Here is an 18154-nt window from a genome sequence, read left to right as displayed (position 1 = left end):
GAATATCTGCATCTTCTGTGTATGCTGAACCCCTTTTATTCATGGTGTTAGAGCTACTTTAATGAACTGGTGTGTGCTGTTACAGTGAATGGCTCCTGAGGTCAGTAAAGGAATTGGCCAAGGATGCTTTGAAGCAATCACAGGGAAGCAAGAATAAACAAATTTACTAATCACATGATGGGGAAAGATTGTCTTTGTTTTTTTTTTTGTTTTTTTGCTTTTTACACAGACTGATTTATGAAATTGCAGTAAAAATGCAGGTGGCAGCTTTGACGCTCAATAAAAAAAAAAAAATATATATATATATATATATATATATATATATATATATATATATATATATATATATATATATTCTAGCTATCTCATACTGGGCTTTCTGATGAGATCATGTTATGTCCATCTGTCCCTTGATTGTGAAGGAAAACTTGCAATAATAGTGGAAGGAGAATTAGAGAAATTTTATTAAGCATAATATGAAAGGAGTTTTTCTGGGTGGGTTGTTAGGGCTCACTCTAAGTTGCGATAGCTGGCAGAAAAATGCAGTACGTGTTTTTAAGCATATTTAATGTTTGTTGTGGTTTTGCATTCCTGCATGTACATTTTTGAAGCACAGTAAAAATTTCAGGTCATTATATGTAAAAAAATAAATAAAACTTACATGAAAAAAAAATCCCGGGAAAATGTGTACAAATGGTTTCTGTGTTATAATGCATTTTTACTGTACTTCCATTGACTATGATGGAAGCATACAAAGTGCAAAAATGTGGCATGCAGCTCATTTGAGCAGAAGTTGGAAGCTTAATGTTGGATTTCTATGGAAAGTCCAGTCCCTAGAAAATCACATTTTATATGTAAACATGAGAGAGAAAAGTGTCTTATAGGAGCAAGACCTAAAAGGGGTATTGTAGTCAGCCTATCGTAAGTTAATGCTTCTGTTTAGCCTGCACCCCCTCTTTATTTTGGGACCCATTCTTTTTTTTTTTTTGCGCTTTTCAATGTTTTTGCATCCATTGTGTGCCTATACATTTCACTTTGTAATGCACCTCTGGTAAATAGACATCCCTAGAAAGTGACCACAATTATTATTTATGTGAATGAGCTCCTAATATGATGGATTCATTTTATTTTCTAAATTGATCCTGTTGCTATGAATAAATAAAACGTTCAGATTTTCACACACAAAAAAAAGAAAGAAAAATTAACTTTTTTTTTGTTTTTGTTTTTTTTGTTCTTGTAGCTTCAGACACTCCAGTTTAGTAAAAAAAAAAAAAAAAAAAGGTTGGGAATGTGTATGTTTATTTTATATTGTATTTTCTAGCTAGTAGCATGTTTCAGTAGTTTACAGCGGCTCTTTAAAAAGGATGATTTTCATACATTTCATGTTTTGATATTCTTCATAAGATGATGAATATGAAATACAGTTAAAGGTGAATCATTTCAGTACACGACATGTGAGGCTGCTATCCTGCAGAATGCAGTCTCATAGAAGTTCTTCCTCACAGGATCATTAACCCTCGTTTTACACTACAATGCAGTTTGCTTATTTACTGTGATTTTTGAAATGGAGAAAGTAACAAGCAGAATGTTATGGAAAGAAGTTTGTACCATTTTAGCTGTGTTGAGTTTTGTCGTCTCCTTACCAAGTATGTCAACTAATAAGTCAACTCCAATGTACAACAGAGTGATAAATCTTTTGCATTCGCTCTTCGTGTCATGCTTATGTTGGTGTGTTATTGGGTGTTTCTGTTGTATTTTGTGTGTATTTGTTACCCACTTTTGATTGCCATGTATTCTATAGTGATCCAGTTATTTTGGCAAAATGTGGAAACGCAGTTGAAGGTTAAGAATTGCAGAGGGCAAGAAATGTGCCCCAATAGCATGCGTATTATTCATAATTAGCAATTGTGTCTCTGAGTTAGGAATCATCCGTATGCCAGCCATTGTCCCAATGCCTACTTGTATTGTTATTATGTAACTATATGCAATTTTGTATTTAAATTTTTTTTTTTTTTTTTTTTTTTTTTTACTATGCAATTTTTTTGTCTTCTTTCTTGATTGCATCAGGAATTCATTCATTTGAATTTAAGCTAGGCCAGTCTGTTGTTCTGTAATTAACGCTCTTACTTTCCACGCAGGCAAGAACTTCTCAAGTGGAATGGATGGGGGTACAATGACTCCAGATTCACCTTCAACAAGAAGGGACAGGCAGAGTTCACTGGCAAGCGGTAAGATTGCGTCATCACCTGACTTTACACCTGATGCCGAATATACATGAGGCTGACAGACGAGCCGAATATTAGCTGATCACTGCTAAAACATGACAATAAATGTTTTCTGTACACAAGTACTCAGCGGCCACGTGTTCTGTTTGTAGACATTTAAGTGTAGTACAGCTCTCATTGTAGATGATTAATTTATGTATTTTTGGATCATTGATTATTAGAAGTTAATTAACTGGTCCATTTTGTTTACTAAATATCGCCATTTGTCAAAAGTCCAATTATAACAGTTACCTACTACCAATATTTGTAACAAAAAAAAAACTTTTTGTACCTGAAGATGGTGCTAGAGTACAATTTTGCTGTGTATGGCTAAAGCCCAGGACAAGAACAGGTTAACTAGCAGAGGCGTGGGTATGCTGATCTCACTGCATGAGTCTTGAATGACGCTACCCAATAATGTAATTTATTTGTAGTTCCCGCCCACCAACCAATGACTGTGGACACCCTGGACTTGCCCCCCCTTTAGTTTTCGTCCAATCAAGGCAAGCCTAGGACTTGGTGCAGCCTGTGTAAACAGAGCATGAGCTGGAGGGTGAAGCAATTTAAAGACGCAGCTGCCCTTTTTTTGTTTTGTTTTAAAAAAAGAAAATAAAAGCCTGTCAGAATTTCTTCCAGATTGGCAGCCACATGGAAAGGAATGAAAGGGACTGTCCGTTTCCCCGCTGTTTCATTAAAAGCCTTTATGTATTATACTCCTGGTTTTGATCCTCTTCCCTGTGTTGCTGTACTATAGCTATAAAGAAAATTAGTCCAGACACTATTCACTTTTTTAATTTTTTTTATTTTTTTATCGGGGCAGCACGGTGGCGTAGTGGTTAGCTCTCTTGCCTTGCAGCGCTGGGTCCCTGGTTCGAATCCTAGCCAGGGCACTATCTGCAAAGAGTTTGTATGTTCTCTCCGTGTCTGCGTGGGTTTCCTCCGGGCACTCCGGTTTCCTCCCACATTCCAAAAACATACAGATAAGATAATTGGCTCCCCCTAAAAAATTGGCCCTAGACTACAGTACTTACACTACATAATATAGACATATGGCAATGGTAGGGATTAGATTGTGAGCTCCTTTGAGGGACAGTTAGTGACAAGATATATATATACATTGTACAGCGCTGCGTAATATGTCGGCGCTATATAAATACTAAATAATAATAATATCGTGCACATAGATATTTTAATTCTTTCCTTAGAATTAGTTTTTTAGATCTCGCTCTTTTAAAAAGGCGTTTTTTGGCATTTGCATTACAACTGTGTATCTTGCTGGTGTACAAAATAATTGTGAGCGTGTGTGTGTGTCTCTGTGTGCTTGTATGAGCGTGTGTGTGTGTATGAGAGTGTCTGTGGTGTTAATGTGTATATGACGTATGTGTGTGTGTGTGTGTGCTTGCTTGCTTGATTGAGCATGTGTGAATTAGAGTGCCTGTGTGTGTGTGCTTGTATGTGTGTGTATGAGAATGTCTGTGCGTGTTTGTGTGTATATGATGTGTGTGTTTGTGTGCTTGTATCAGTGTGTGTGTGTGTGTATGAGAGTGTCTGTGCGTGTTTGTTTGCGTATGACGTGTGTGTGTGTGTGTGTGTGTGTGTGTGTGTGTGTGTGTGTGTGTATATATATGACGTGTGTGTGTGTGTGTGTGTGTGTGTGTGTGTGTGTGTGTGTGTGTGTGTGTGTATATATGACGTGTGTGTGTGTGTGTGTGTGTGTGTTTGTGTGCTTGTATGAGCGTGTGTATGAGGGTGTCTGTGCGTGTTTGAGTGTATATGGTGTGTGTGTGTATGTGTATATGAGTGTCTGGTTGTGTCTCTGTTTGTCTGAGCATGTCTGTGTCTCTGTGTGGATATATGAGTGTGTCTCTGTGTGGATATATGAGTGTGTGTCTGTGTGGATATATGAGTATGTCTGTATGTATGTGTCTGTGTCTGTGTGTTTGCTGCGTTTGCCTGCACACTAAAGTCAGCTATACATAATTTGCACATAAATTCTTGATACCAATGGTTTACTTCCAAATATCTATTATTTTGCTGTGTTTTCATTGTGTCTAATGATCAGATATATTTCCCCTTGTTACATTGCCTTCAGGCGGTACTTAAATGTTAGTGTACTTGTGTGAGACGGGGATTAAAACGACTAACTTTAGTCTGTCTACCCCAGTATTTAGAATAGTAGAATAGTAGCTGTCACTGTGCTTATGCTGATAGTAGACTGACTGTATTGTGTGCTGATTTAATGCTTGAAATCTGTTCTTTATGATGATTTCCTGATACGGGGCAGCACGGTGGTGTAGTGGTTAGCTCTCTCGCCTTGCAGCGCTGGGTCCCTGGTTCGAATCCCAGCCAGGGCACTATCTGCAAAAGTGTTTGTATGTTCTCTCCGTGTCTGCGTGGGTTTCCTCCGGGCACTCCGGTTTCCTCCCACATTCCAAAAACATACGGATAAGTTAATTGGCTCCCCCTAAAATTGGCCCTAGACTACAGTACTTACACTACATAATATAGACATATGGCAATTGTAGGGATTAGATTGTGAGCTCCTTTGAGGGACAGTTAGTGACAAGATATATATATACGCACTGTACAGCGCTGCGTAATATGTCGGCGCTATATAAGTACTAAATAATAATAATAATAATAATAATAATAATAATAATAATAATAATAATAATAATAATAATATGTAAATCTTCCTCTCCACCCTTTATCCGCTTTGTGCAGCTCACTAGGAGCATTTTGCAACACATTGAGTATGATGTAAGGGATTATTAGGATATATTTTGCACTGTAAATAGTAAGTTTAATTTGCCCGGATCTCAAAACAGGGCTAATATCAGTGATGTAAGAGATGTCGTATTTTTAAATCCTGTCTAAACTGCAATTCAAAAAAATCTGTAACTAGGCTAGAGCTAAATTCTTTCTCACCGCACATCTCTCATGCTGCAGATAGTAGAAGGTACTATAGACATTTGCCGACACCATCTATAGTCTTTGGGGATCCCAGTTGGTGCTGGAGAGATAGACTGGTGCATCCATTGAGCAACAGCCAGTGTGTGTCTTTTGATAATGGAAGGTAAAGCATGATCACTGCCCTGGCAGTTTCAGTTCTGTAGCCAGTAGCACAGCTAGTGATACTCGTGTCTGTGAACTCATGAAGAAGCATGTGGTCATTCTTACCAGGTGATAATTTGTAAGGCTCTTATTTTCATGTTAGTCATGTGCTGAAGCAGGAAGTAAACACAGAGAATCAGAGCTTTGCAAATGTATCCGCTGTTTACATGCTTCTCCATGAGTTCTAATCAGCAGGAGCATCCCTAACTGCCCCACAATGTGTCTGTATCCAGACCCGTTTCTTCTGTAGCGTTAGCCACACTAAACCAGCTCCACCTGATGTGGCAAAATGACTGATCCCTCTCTGATTAGAATCAGAGAGGGATTGATTCCTACCAAACACTGCACATCCCTTTTCAATAGATTTCAGCGAGGGACTGATTAGCCTGAAGGGGCTGGAGGAAGCCCCAGCTATGTATAAAACGTTTCTTTTCATCCATCTCAGGTACCCTTTAGTTCGTAGTCACCAAACCAAATTTTAACAACCTATCAAATTATTTGATTTCATGAGCAAAGAGTACATTTGTATAAATCGGCATCAACGCAGAATTATTTCTATCTTGTTGACCATCTCTATTAGTGACACACCTACACATTAGGCTTTATTCTTACAGCATATATGTTGTTTAGTAGTTATTTAGTATATATAAGAGATTCCTGTGTACACATCATATATACAGTCACAATCAGATATGTATATCTGACTTTAAAATTATGGGGACTGCTTTATTGAAGCAGCACAAGTAACTCTTTTTTTTAATTGGATTGTTTCATTTTTGTGGACTAAGCACAGCTATTACTGTTCAGTTTTTGTCGAATGGGAGTCTGCCGGACGCCATGCGTACCTTTTTACGCATTCCCGCTGGTACAGGAAGCTATCACGGACATTAACAAGTACATTTTTACGCGTTACATGTGCAATGCGTAACGTATTGCACCTGTAACGCATACAAATGTACGTGTTAATGTTCGCAATAGCTTCCGGCACCAGCGGGAATGCGCAAAAAGGTACGCATGGCGTCCGGCAGACGCCCAGTCGGCAAAAACGAAACTAGCTGGCAGCGGAGGACCAGAGGAGCCATGAGTGACTGCGAGGGCACAGGATGGAGCAGGGGGCTGGTAGATGCCCCAGGTAAGTGAAACTCATTTTTTTTTTTGTTTTTTTTTTGTTTGTTTTTGTTTAGGTTCCTTTTTTAAAGGCCTTGAACCAGCATTAGCAGGAGTGCTCAGCCATGGTTACTTTTATATCTCAGTCACAAAATCCTTTAAGCATATTGTACCAGTGGGGCCCACCAACAGCAAACTACACATGCGACAATGTAGTGCCACTCAGCAAGATACCTGAGCAGCTCTTCAGCAGGGCTTAAATATTTTAATATGAATGGAACACAATTATGTAATGAGTAAAAGTTTATCTCGGATCCACTTTAAAATAGATCTGGCCATACATCCTCTTTTGGCAACACAACTGGTAACTGTGAATTACCACTTCTGATGTCAGAGGACGCCTAGCATAACTACAAACTGATAGCAGCCAGCTGGCAGCCACCACTAGGGAGGATGGGAAGGGTAGTGTATGGGGTGCCCCAGGGCTCAATCCTCTCTCCCCTGCTTTTCACGATTTACATGTTACCGCTGGGAAAACTAATCCAAAAACATGGCCTGACATACCACTGCTATGCAGACGACACTCAACTATATCTTTCCTTCAAGCCTGGTGTGACAGACCCAACTCTAACTATAAACGCCTGCTTACGTGAACTACAGCAATGGATGAATGACAACTGGCTGAAACTAAATGCAGACAAAACTGAAGTCCTTCTGATAGGAGGGCAGAGCATGATAACAAAACAACTTAACTTGCAGTCTTCACCACTGGGAATAGGAGGCACGGATCTGCGCAGCTCTGATCATGTGAGTAGCCTGGGAGTTCTAATTGATTGGGATTTAAACTTCAGAACTCAAATCTCTGCTGTGGTGAAATCATCCTATTTTCACCTGAAGAACATTGCAAAAATCAAGCACCTCATACCCCCAGAAGATCTGCCAACCTTAGTCCACGCCTTCATCACATCCCGACTGGACTACTGCAATGCTCTCTACACTGGCCTTCCAAAAAAGGTCTTGTACCGACTACAGCTGATACAGAATACTGCTGCCAGACTGCTAACCAACCAACCCCGTCACTGCCACATAATGCCAGTCCTGCACTCCCTTCACTGGCTACCTATAGAATGGAGGGTCCTATTCAAGATCGGCCTACTGACATTTAAATCCCTGAATAATTTAGGCCCTGGATACATGAAAGATATGTTGCAGCTGCGTAGCAATCCCCGCATTCTCAGATCAACAGGTTCTAATAATCTAGTCATACCCAGAGTCCACTTGGAAACTTTTGGTCCCAGAGCCTTCTGTCATGCTGCCCCTACGTTTTGGAACTCCTTACCTCAACAGATCAGGACAGCTCCATCCCTGGACGTGTTTAAATCCAGACTGAAAACCCACCTGTTCAGTTTGGCATTTGCAGAAATATAACTTTTGTTGTGTGAATACTTCATCCTACTAATTACTGAATCTGAGAGAGCCTAAGCGCTTTGAGTCCTATGGGAGAAAAGCGCTATAGAAATGTTATTGTATTGTATTGTATAGTGGTGGAAGAGACTGTATAAAGCATTCCAAGTTGCTTTACTGCTAGTATAGCACAATGAGGCTAGAATGATGATGTATTCACAATGCCAAAAACTCCTTTATGGAGCGTGGAAGTCAAAGAAATGTGTATTAGGAAAAGGGGTACACAGTTTCTATTTCACTATTACTTTTATGTATGACCGCAGCATGCAGACCATCAGGGCATGCTGGGGATAGTAGTTCTCATCAGCTGGAGGGATGCATGTACGTTTTCCTGTATGCAACTCCTGAACCCCTTCATGATACACAGCATTGATTTCTGGGGTATACAGTAAATTACACTGGATGGAATTTATTACTGGTACATATTTTACACAGGAAAAACCCAGTGTATGTGATTCCAAGTTATGGGCAGGCGAGATTTACACTCCAGTAGCTGTGCCGGGCAGCACGTTATCAGTCAGGCCTCTCTTTCCATTGGTCAGCCTTATCTGGAGCTCAGAATGAAAGATGGTCAGGCACCATGTTTCTTATTGCACAGCTTCTCTTGGCTCAGCCTGGTGGTAGCAGAATTTTCCAGTGTTTACCGCTGGCTTCCCAATCCCCGAACCATGCCATAAATAACACACATCTGTTCCTTGCATGCACAAGTGCCTGGTGCTCAGTAGATAAACCCCAGACAATATTCCTTCTGTCCAGCCCAACCACCCAGGCAAGTGTGGGAGCGTCAGACAATAGACATAGTCAGGAGAGCTGCACTGTATATCTTGGCAGGCGAGAGCCAGCTTTGCACTGTTGATGTTGTATTATAGCATCTTCATTAATTAATAAGTATGTCAGGCGCACCAGTTGTAAGGGAGCCGTGTGTTTAACAGCCATGTCACAGGGGGCCGCACACAGTTTACCAGGGAGGTATACACAGATAATGTGGAAAACTGCCGTCTCTTGAAAAAGATCATAAAAGAGCTCTGATTTAACACATGCCCATGGCAGCCCAGCAAAGCCTTCCGCAATGTCTCCCTCTAGCCTGCTCATTTTTTCAGTAAATATTTAACATGGAAGGCATTTGTGCACAACACACTTTTATTGCCAAGCTCCAATTTGGGCTAGAAACATGATCTGCATATGTTTCTTTTTCTATTCCTTTTTTTCCCTTCTCTGTTCTCTTTTGTTACCCATTCATTGCTGGTGTACTGGAATAAAAATAATTAATTGGCTCTGCCTACTGTGTATGAGGGTAGTGCACAAATCGGGGTACAATGGGGCATAAGATGGATTATTCTACAGAACAGTCAGCAAACAGGCAAACCTTTTAGAATCCTTGAATTGATTGAAATATAACTGAATGCACTGGATACTTGTACAATAGATATACATTTTACATCCTGGTAGATCAAGCAATTTTTTTCATTAACTGGCAGATATTAATTGGTTGGTTTACAATCGATTGAACTTATAAAATTTGAACTGATAATTGATTTGATAAAAGAAACACAACTATTGGTGCATTGAAAACCAAAATCAAGCAGTACTTGGCCACCTTTAGATTAATTTCTCCTCCTCCTGTTCCCTCAACCCTACACTCACTCACTCACTCACTCACATCCACACACACTCTCTCTCTCTATCTCCCTCCCCCCCTCTCTCTCTCTCTCTCCTTCCCTACCTCTCACTCTCCTTCCCTACCTCTCTCTCTCCCCTCTTTTTCCCCTTCCTCTCTCTCCTTCCCCCCCCCCCTCTCTCTCTCTCTCTCTCTCTCTCTCCCCTTTCTCTCCCCCCTCCCTCCACCCCCCTCGCTTTCCCCCTCTCTTTCCCCTCGCTCTCCCCCTCTCTTTCCCCTCGCTCTCTTGTCTGTCTCTCTCTCTCTCTCCCCCTCTCTCCCCTCTCTCTCCCCCTCTCTCCCCTCTCTCGCTCCCTCTCCCTCTCTCCCCTCTCTCGCTCCCTCTCCCTCTCTCCCCTCTCTCGCTCCCTCTCCCCTCTCTCCCTCCCTCTCCCCTCTCTCCCTCTCTCTCCCCTCTCTCTCTCTCTCCTCCCTCCCTCTCCCCTCTCTCCCTCTCTCTCCCCTCTCTCTCTCTCTCTCCTCCCTCCCCCCCTCCCCCCCTCTCTCTCTCCCTCCCCCCCTCTCTCTCTCCCTCCCCCCTCTCTCTCTCCCTCCCCCCCCCTCTCTCTCTCCCTCCCCCCCCTCTCTCTCTCCCTCCCCCACTCTCTCTCTCCCTCCCCCCCAAATCCAAATCCAAATCCAAAAAAGCTTTATTGGCAGGACCAAATACATTTAGCATTGCCAAAGCAAAACAAGACAAAACATTAACATGGGGGGGGGGGGGGGGGTTGTGGGAATAGGGAAGGACATAGGGAGTTGGGGTATATAGTCCATAGGTGTGTGGATGATGTAAGGGGCAGCATGGGGGACTGGGATATACAGTCCATAGGGGGGTATTGGGGGGGGAATACAGTCCATGTGGTATCATGTTCCTCTCAGTTGGTGGCAGGCTGTGACATATCGGGCAGCTATTTGCACGGTTGTTTCCTCCTCCCCCAGTAGGATGTAGAGTTTCCGCTCCCCATCTGTGGAGGTAAAATCCTGGATGTGGGCGGAGAGTCTCTGGAAGTGGGCGGTCCTCACAGGTGCGTATTTGCTGCAGTGTAGCAGGAAGTGGGCCTCATCCTCCAAGACCTCCTGGTCGCATTGTCTGCACAGTCTCTCCTCCCGAGGCTTCCATGTCTGTCTGTGCCGCCCTGTCTCTATCTCCAGGCTGTGGGCACTCAGACGGTACAAACTCAGGACCTGTCTGTCTTTGTGGTGATGTAGCCTCCCCAGATATGGAGCCATTGTGTACTCCCTCTGTAGTGATTGATAGACAGCGAGTTTCTTGGAATTCTTTATGTCACTTCTCCATTCCTCTATGTATCGTTCCTTGCAGCTTTCTATAGTCTGTTTTATTTGGGCTTTTGTCAGCCTGTGTTGGTGGCCTTGGCTGGGCTGGCTGCTGATGCTTTGCTTGAGAGCGCGTAGTATGGCCTCGCCCCCCTGGCTCAGTGAGGCTTTATGGTGGTAAGTGCTGGGGTTGCTGCTCTGTATATGCGCCCAGTATGAGAGTGCCCTCTGCTGAATAGTAAGCCATAGTGGGAACCTGCCTAGCTCTGCCCGGCAAGCTGAGTTTGAAGTGCTTCGATGGACTTGGAGGAGATACTTGCAGAACTCTAGATGGAAGATTTCTGTTGGGCTGGATTCCCATTTTGATTGGTCAGGGTAGGTGACCGGGCCCCATACCTCACTGCTATAGAGCAGGATTGGGGTGATGATGCTGTCGAATATCTTTGCCCACACTCTCACTGGTGGTTTTAGGTGGTAAAGCTGTCTTCTGATGGCATAAAATGTTCTGCGGGCTTTGTCTTTCAGGGCCTGTACTGCTGGTTTAAAGCTTCCTGATTGGTTGATCTCCAGCCCCAGGTAGGTGTAGCTGTTAGTGGACACCAGTGGGGAGCCATTTAATATAAATGAGGAGGTAGGGGTTTTATTTCCATTCTTCCTCTGGAACACCATCACTTTTGTCTTCTTTGGGTTGATGGGCAGTGCCCATGTGGTACAGAAAGTCTCCAATACTGACAGGCTGTCCTGTAGTCCTTTCTCTGTTGGGGAGAGCAGCACAAGGTCATCTGCATACAGCAGGAACTTCACCTCACGGTCATGCAGGAGGAGGCCTGGAGCTGGGAAGGATTCCAGGGCTACAGCCAGTTGGTTAATGTATATGTTAAAGAGTGTTGGGCTCAGACTGCAGCCCTGCCTGACTCCTCGACCCTGCTTGAAGAACGCACTTCTCTTCCCATCTACTTTCACACTGCATTGGTTCCCAGTATATGAACTCTTGATGACATCATAGGTTTTTCCTCCTATTCCACTCTCTAGGAGTTTTAGGAAAAGGCCTGGGTGCCACACTGAGTCAAACGCCTTCTTAAAATCAACAAAGCAAGCGTGTATTTTGCCACGTGAGTTGTGGACATGGGTCTTGATGAGGCTGTGCAGTGTGTAGATGTGGTCGGTTGTGCGGTGGTTTGGCATGAACCCGGCTTGGCTTTTGCTGAGTACGTCCTGCTGTGTGAGGAAGGAGAGGATCCTCTTATTGATGATGCTGTTAAACAGTTTCCCCAGTGTGCTGCTGACACAGATTCCTCTGTAGTTTGCTGGATCATATCTGTCTCCATTCTTGTAGATGGGTGTTATGAGGCCTTCACTCCAGGCCTGAGGAAAGGAGCCCGCCCTCAGGATAAGGTTGAATAGTCTTGCGAGTGCCTCATGTATGTCCGGGGGGCTGTATTTGATCATCTCTGGCAGGATGCCATCGGTACCGCTAGCCTTCTTACATTTTATCAGCTTTGTTCTTTCTCTTATTTCCTGCACCGTGATTGGTGTATCCAGAGGGTTTTGAAAGTCCTTGATTGTCTCCTCCATGTCCTTCAGTTTTGCGGCTATTTGTTTCTGCTCCAGGGTTTGGGCATTTTCTGGGATGTCTTTGTAGAGGTTCCTGAAGTAGTGGAGCCAGATGTGGCCATTTTGGATATGAAGAGGGCTTTTTTTAGGCTTTGCACCGATATGGTTCCAGGTCTCCCAGAATGAGTTGTCTTGGAGGGAGTCCTCCAGCTGTTGGAGTTTGTGGGAGATGTGGCTCTGTTTTTTCTGCCTGAGGGTGTCTTTGTATTGTCTCTGTAGGTGGTCATGGGTTTCCCTTAGGTCTCGGTTGTTGGGGTCTCTGTGTTTTTGGTTAGAGGCTGCCCTTAGCGAATTACGTAGAGCCTTGCATTCACTGTCAAACCATTTTTGGGACTGTTTATTTGTGGATCTCTTGAAGTTGGTCTGCTTGAGGCCTGCTTGTACTGCCATGGTATGTAGGATGTTACTGAAGTCCTTCACTGCATGGCTGACACCTTGTTGGTTTGGTTCATATGGGTTGTTATAAAAGTTTGTCAGCAGTTCTTGGATTTTGGCAGTTTTGGTCATGTTGGTGTATTCGGTGGCAGACTGTTTGGGCCATTTGAGGGGTGGTGGCAGCTTGTAGAGACCGGTCTGATGAGGCTGCTGTGTGGTTGGTTTGTCGGTGGATTTCAGGTACAGCAGGATTTGGCTGTGGTCTGACAGGTGTGTTTCAGGGGTGACTATGAGGGCATTGATGTTTATGGGATCTGTGTCTGTGACAGCATAATCTACCACACTGCTGCCTACGTGTGAGTTCATAGTGAATCTCCCAAGAGAGTCACCCCTGGTTCGCCCATTCATTATGTATAGGCCAAGGCTCCGACACAGGTTCAACAGGGCTTTCCCGCTTTTGTTTACTGTCTTGTCATAGCTGTTTCTTGCTGTCTGCATTTGTTCCTGGTAGTAGCTCTCTCCTCCAAGTATGTATGCGTTTCCCTCAGAGGTCAGATAGTCCTTCTCTGTGCCTGTTCTCGCATTGAGGTCTCCATAGATGAGTACTCTGCCCTGAGACTGGAAGTGGCTGGCTTCTCTTTGTAGGACCTCATAAATATCAGGTTTGTAGTAAGGGGACTCTGTTGGGGGGATATATGCTGCACACAGGTACATGTCAGACTGAGAGGTGAGGATGGAGCTGTTTATTTTGATCCAGATGTGGCTGTCTCCTCGTTTGATAGCTTTAATGTGCTCTGTAAGCTCCTCCTTGTACCAGATTAGTATGCCTCCTGAACGACGACCCTGTTTAACGTTCTTGTTTTTCTGTGAAGATACAGAGAATTCCCTGCATCCCATGGGTGCAAGAGATTCATCCTCTGCCCGGGTCCATGTCTCCAGGAGGATTTGAATATCAATGTTTTCAAGTCTCTTTTTAAAGTCTGGATCATTTGTTTTGCATCCAAAAGCTGAGGCATTCAGCCCTTGAATGTTCCAGCTACTGATAATGAGTGATGTCATTTTAGGTCTGTATACCTTGTAATGAGCAGGGATTGTCATAGGACTCAATATTTTCGGGGTGTCGCATCAGTATACTATATAAAGTGCTACACAAAGTCCTGATTTCCGCCGTGTTTCTGTCCTCCCTTGTTCCGTGTTGCCATTGTGGGTCAGGCGGTTTCCTCCGCATTTGTTGTGTTTGTGGCGGCTCTCTTTGGTAACGCTTTATTGGAGTTTGCCATCTGTGTTTTGGATTAGGTCTATCTTGGGGTCTCTGAGGTCTATCAAGTACCATGTCCTTAAACTCCTTTGCAAGGAGGCTGACTCCTTGTTTGCTAAGGTGCTTGTTGTTGTACAGGTGGTGAGCTGAGATTGTAGGGTGCTGTGCCAGTTGTATGCCTGGTGAGGATCTGAGACTGGAGGTCAGCTTTGCATTGATTTGTTGGATTGTCTGGTGAGAGATATCTTTTCTTGGGAGCAGGGAAGAGAGGATAATCTTTGTATTGGGGAATTTCAGCTGTGCCCTTTTTGCAATTTGTGACAGTTTGTCTGTGATGGTTTCTTGGTCTATGGTGTTTTGTTTAATGTCATTGGTCCCGGTGTGCAGGATGAGATGTTTTGGGTCAGTGAAATGAGGCTCATTAATGACCCCTGCTACTTGTTCAATAGTTGAGCAGGTTATTTTAATGACATTCTTCCCTGGAAAGAGTCTCTTTATGTCCAGGTATGTCCCATTAGAGTCTATAATCAGCACAATGTCAGGACTGCGAGGTCTATAGGAGCCATTTGCTTGGTGTTTAGGCTTAAGCTCTGGAGTGTTGGGTGGGGCAGTCTTGGCAGCATTTGGGGAGGGGTCTTGCTGGCAGTGGCTGGGCTCTGAGGTGTTGGGTGGGCATGTGTTGGTAGCATTTGGGGAGGGGTCTGGCTGGCTGTGGTGGTCTTTGGTGTTTACTGTATCTTGTGTGTGGTGTACAGTGCAGTCCTCAATCAGCGCACGACTTGTGGGAACCTTTGTACATTTTGTTGTCACCTCTTCTTTTGGCTGATTTAATATCTGTATTTTCCGGATCTCCTCCTTAAGCTGTGAATTCTCCTCCTGCAGTTGTTGAAGAGATGCTTTGATTTCACACAGAGCTTCAGTGTGCTCAGATTTCAGCCTGGCTAGTTCTTCTCTCAGTTGGTCATTAACATTTTTCACACCTTGGCTTCTTTGATATTGTTCTCTGAAGAGGGTGAAGTCCATCTCTAGATTAGACAAACAATCTCTGAGGGTCTCCAGGGAGGGGTGTGATTGAGAGTCTCTGGGGGGCAGTTTTTCTCCCTGTTTTGTAGTTTGAGCCGCACATTTTTGTGTAGCAGGGTTATTTATGGTTTTATAGTTTTCTGCTTTCTCTCTGATATGGGGAAATAGCTTCTCAAATTCCTCCAGTCTGCATTTAGCACCTTGGATCAAGATGGTTCCACTGTTATAAACACTGATGGTTAATGCTGTCTGCTGGGGGGAGTCATCATCCTGAGTTCTTATTTGCCTGCCTGTGTCCCCATCCTGGTTGATGTCCACAATTGTAATATCTTTGTAGTGTTCACATATTGCCTTGTGCCATGCGAGGATATGTTCTGTATATAATATTAAATTAGTTATGCTCCCTAGTTTGTTATAATCTGCACATAGAGTTTCTGTATTGTCTTTCAGTATTGCCTTCTTAATTGGCTTCCTTTGATCTTTGTTTGTTCCTTGTGGATATGTTATCCTTAGGATTCCTGACCTCCTGCTGGCTCTGCCTTCTGTCTCTGAGGCTTCAGTCTTGTCTATGCTGCTTTGCCTTTGCATTATCACAGTACTTTTCTTATTTTATATCTTTGTCTTTCTATTATAATGTATTGACAAGTTTATGCAGTTTATGCAGCTGTATGGCAGAAAGCCCTTACCTTGGAGAGGGCTTGTGTTCTGTTCCTCTGGATTTCTGTTATTTCTCTGAGGGCAGGGCAGGGGTCTCTTCAGCAGTCTGCTTGTTGTTACTCCATAAGCTTGTTTCTTTTATTTTGTCTGGATGTCCTTGTTTAAAATTGTTTAGTCCATGTCTTTAGTTTTTCATTCTGTCTGTATGTCTGTTCCTTGCTTTTGTGATGTCCTTCAATTTGCTCATTACAAGGTATAAGTTGTATAGAATCAGGAGCTCATCTTCAGTGCTGCTTACTCTCTCTCTCTCTCTCTAACATCTCTCTCTCTCCCTCCCCCCCTCTCTCTCTCCCCCCCCCCCCTCTCTCTCTCCCTCCCCCCCCTCTCTCCCTCCGCCCCTCTCCTCTCTCCCCCCCTCTCTCTCCCCCTCTCTCTCCCCTTCTCTCACTCGCCTCGCTCTCTCTTGTCTGTCTCTCTCTCTCTCTCTCTCTCTCTCTCTCTCTCTCTCTCTCTCTCTCTCCTCTCCCTCTCCCTCTCCCTCTCTCTCCCCCCTCCCCTTCCCCGATGACACTGCTCCTCACTGCCCTAGCCAGGGTTCCACATGTTGTAAGGATTTCCCCCACCCTCTCCTGCCATTGTTACTCAGGACAGTAAAGAATGTGCATCAGTTTATACAAACCACAAAGTTTTTTTTTAACTCTTTTTTTTTTTTAAGTTGCTAATAAAAGTCGATTGGAAATTGCTTGCAATATATGAGTTTATGCTGCAAGAAGGCCTTTTTTTCACCCGTTTTTGCACATTCGCAATATGCATGCACATTTTAATAGGTGTGAACTTTGCCAGACAGTGACGTAACTACATACACTCTGAAAAGAGCTGCTTAAAAGTCTGCGATATATAAATACATAGTTAGGCCTGGAACCCACTAGCAGTACATTACTAATCCGTTACTTAAGTAGCTGTGATTTGAAAAGCTCTTGTTAATGTAATGCTATGGGTGTTATCCCATATAAAAATACCCTCACTAGCAAGAGCTTTTTCAAATCACTAGCATTTAGAAAGGCTGCTAGTGGGTTAGAGCGGTTATAATTCTTAGGAGGTGGGGAGATGGATTAGCTTGCATTGCACAGAGCTAGACAAGAGCCATATGCGCTCCTGATCTCAGTGCTGGTGTGGAGAGCTGATGACAGAAGAGGTCACACGTCACAGCAAATGCCACTTCAGCCGAGGAAATGCCGGGAATCTCAGCCTGCAGTGCTTTTACTTTTGGTGTTTCAGTTGACTGACAAGCAGGAAGTATATTTTTTATATCTTTCAACGTTTGCTTCCTTTCTAGAGTGTCCCTTATTGTTTTTCCCAGGCCTGCTCTACCACACAACACTACATTACACAACTCACCACAGTAACTGCTGATATCTTCTGGAGTCTTCAGGACTATTCTGCTGGTTGCTTGAACAATGCCTAGGCATGGAGATGGGGAGTGAGAGAACATGGAAAGTTACAAAACATAATTGCAGGCACAAAAAGACAAAATGCAGTCTTACAGAAAACACAGAGAATTGCATACTGGAAAATTGTAAAAATCACATTTAAATTACACTGCGTATTGCAATCTGGAACACGTGCATCGAGCTGTAGAAAGCTTTTCAATTTTAAAGTCGTGGGAAAAAAAATGCAGGACGACGTGCGACTCTCTTCAATGGCCATCGCACTATTAACTCCTTGTTGGGAAGGTGGCTCCCGCAGGACCACCTAACGCCAATTGACATCAAGTCCCGGGGGAGTGTGTTGCAGGGGACCGCGCTCCCATCCCCGCTTAAGTGACTGAGCTCCGCTCCATCAACAGTCTGGCGATCGCCACTAACAGACTGAAAAGAAAAGAAATGGCCTTTTTTTTCCGTTGTACAGCGATGCGAATCTGCAGCAGCGCTGTACTGGGGACAGCCGTTTCACTAAGCTGTCCCCTAGAGCGGCTCCGATCGCGATCCCCTCTCATAGGCTGATGCCTATAAGAGTGATCGCCCTGATTGGCCGTCGGAGGGAGGAAGGGGGGAAAGAAAAATACATCTTATAAAGACCATTTTTTAAAATAATAAAATTACAAATTAATAAAAAAAAAAATAAACCCTGCAGCAGCGATCAGAGCCCATCAAGAGAATGCTCTGTTGGTGGGCAGAAAAGGGGGGGGGGGATTCATTTGTGTGCGAAGTTGTAAGGCTCTGCAGCGAGTTAATAAAGCTGCAGAGCACTGAATTGTGAAAAATAGCCTGGTCACTAGTGGGGTTTAAACCTACGGTCCTTAAGTGGTTAACACGACTCACATAAGCATTTGTGTTTATACATTTT

The 18154-nt window shown here is 43.6% G+C and overlaps 1 protein-coding gene across 1 annotated transcript in view; it reads left to right on the top strand.

The window, feature by feature from the left end:
- AGPS (alkylglycerone phosphate synthase) overlaps positions 1–18154 on the top strand; it is a 308587-nt gene that overhangs the window by 61021 nt on the left and 229412 nt on the right. Inside the window, exon 2 of the mRNA XM_068245442.1 lies at positions 2139–2228. Coding sequence (XP_068101543.1) covers positions 2139–2228 — 90 coding nt within the window. The remainder of the gene's footprint in view (positions 1–2138; positions 2229–18154) is intronic.

The sequence above is a fragment of the Hyperolius riggenbachi genome, chromosome 7 (genome assembly GCF_040937935.1).
Source record: "Hyperolius riggenbachi isolate aHypRig1 chromosome 7, aHypRig1.pri, whole genome shotgun sequence".
In the NCBI taxonomy this organism is placed as follows: domain Eukaryota; kingdom Metazoa; phylum Chordata; class Amphibia; order Anura; family Hyperoliidae; genus Hyperolius; species Hyperolius riggenbachi.
Note: the sequence above shows the minus strand (reverse complement) of the source record. Positions and strands in the feature narration are given on the sequence as shown.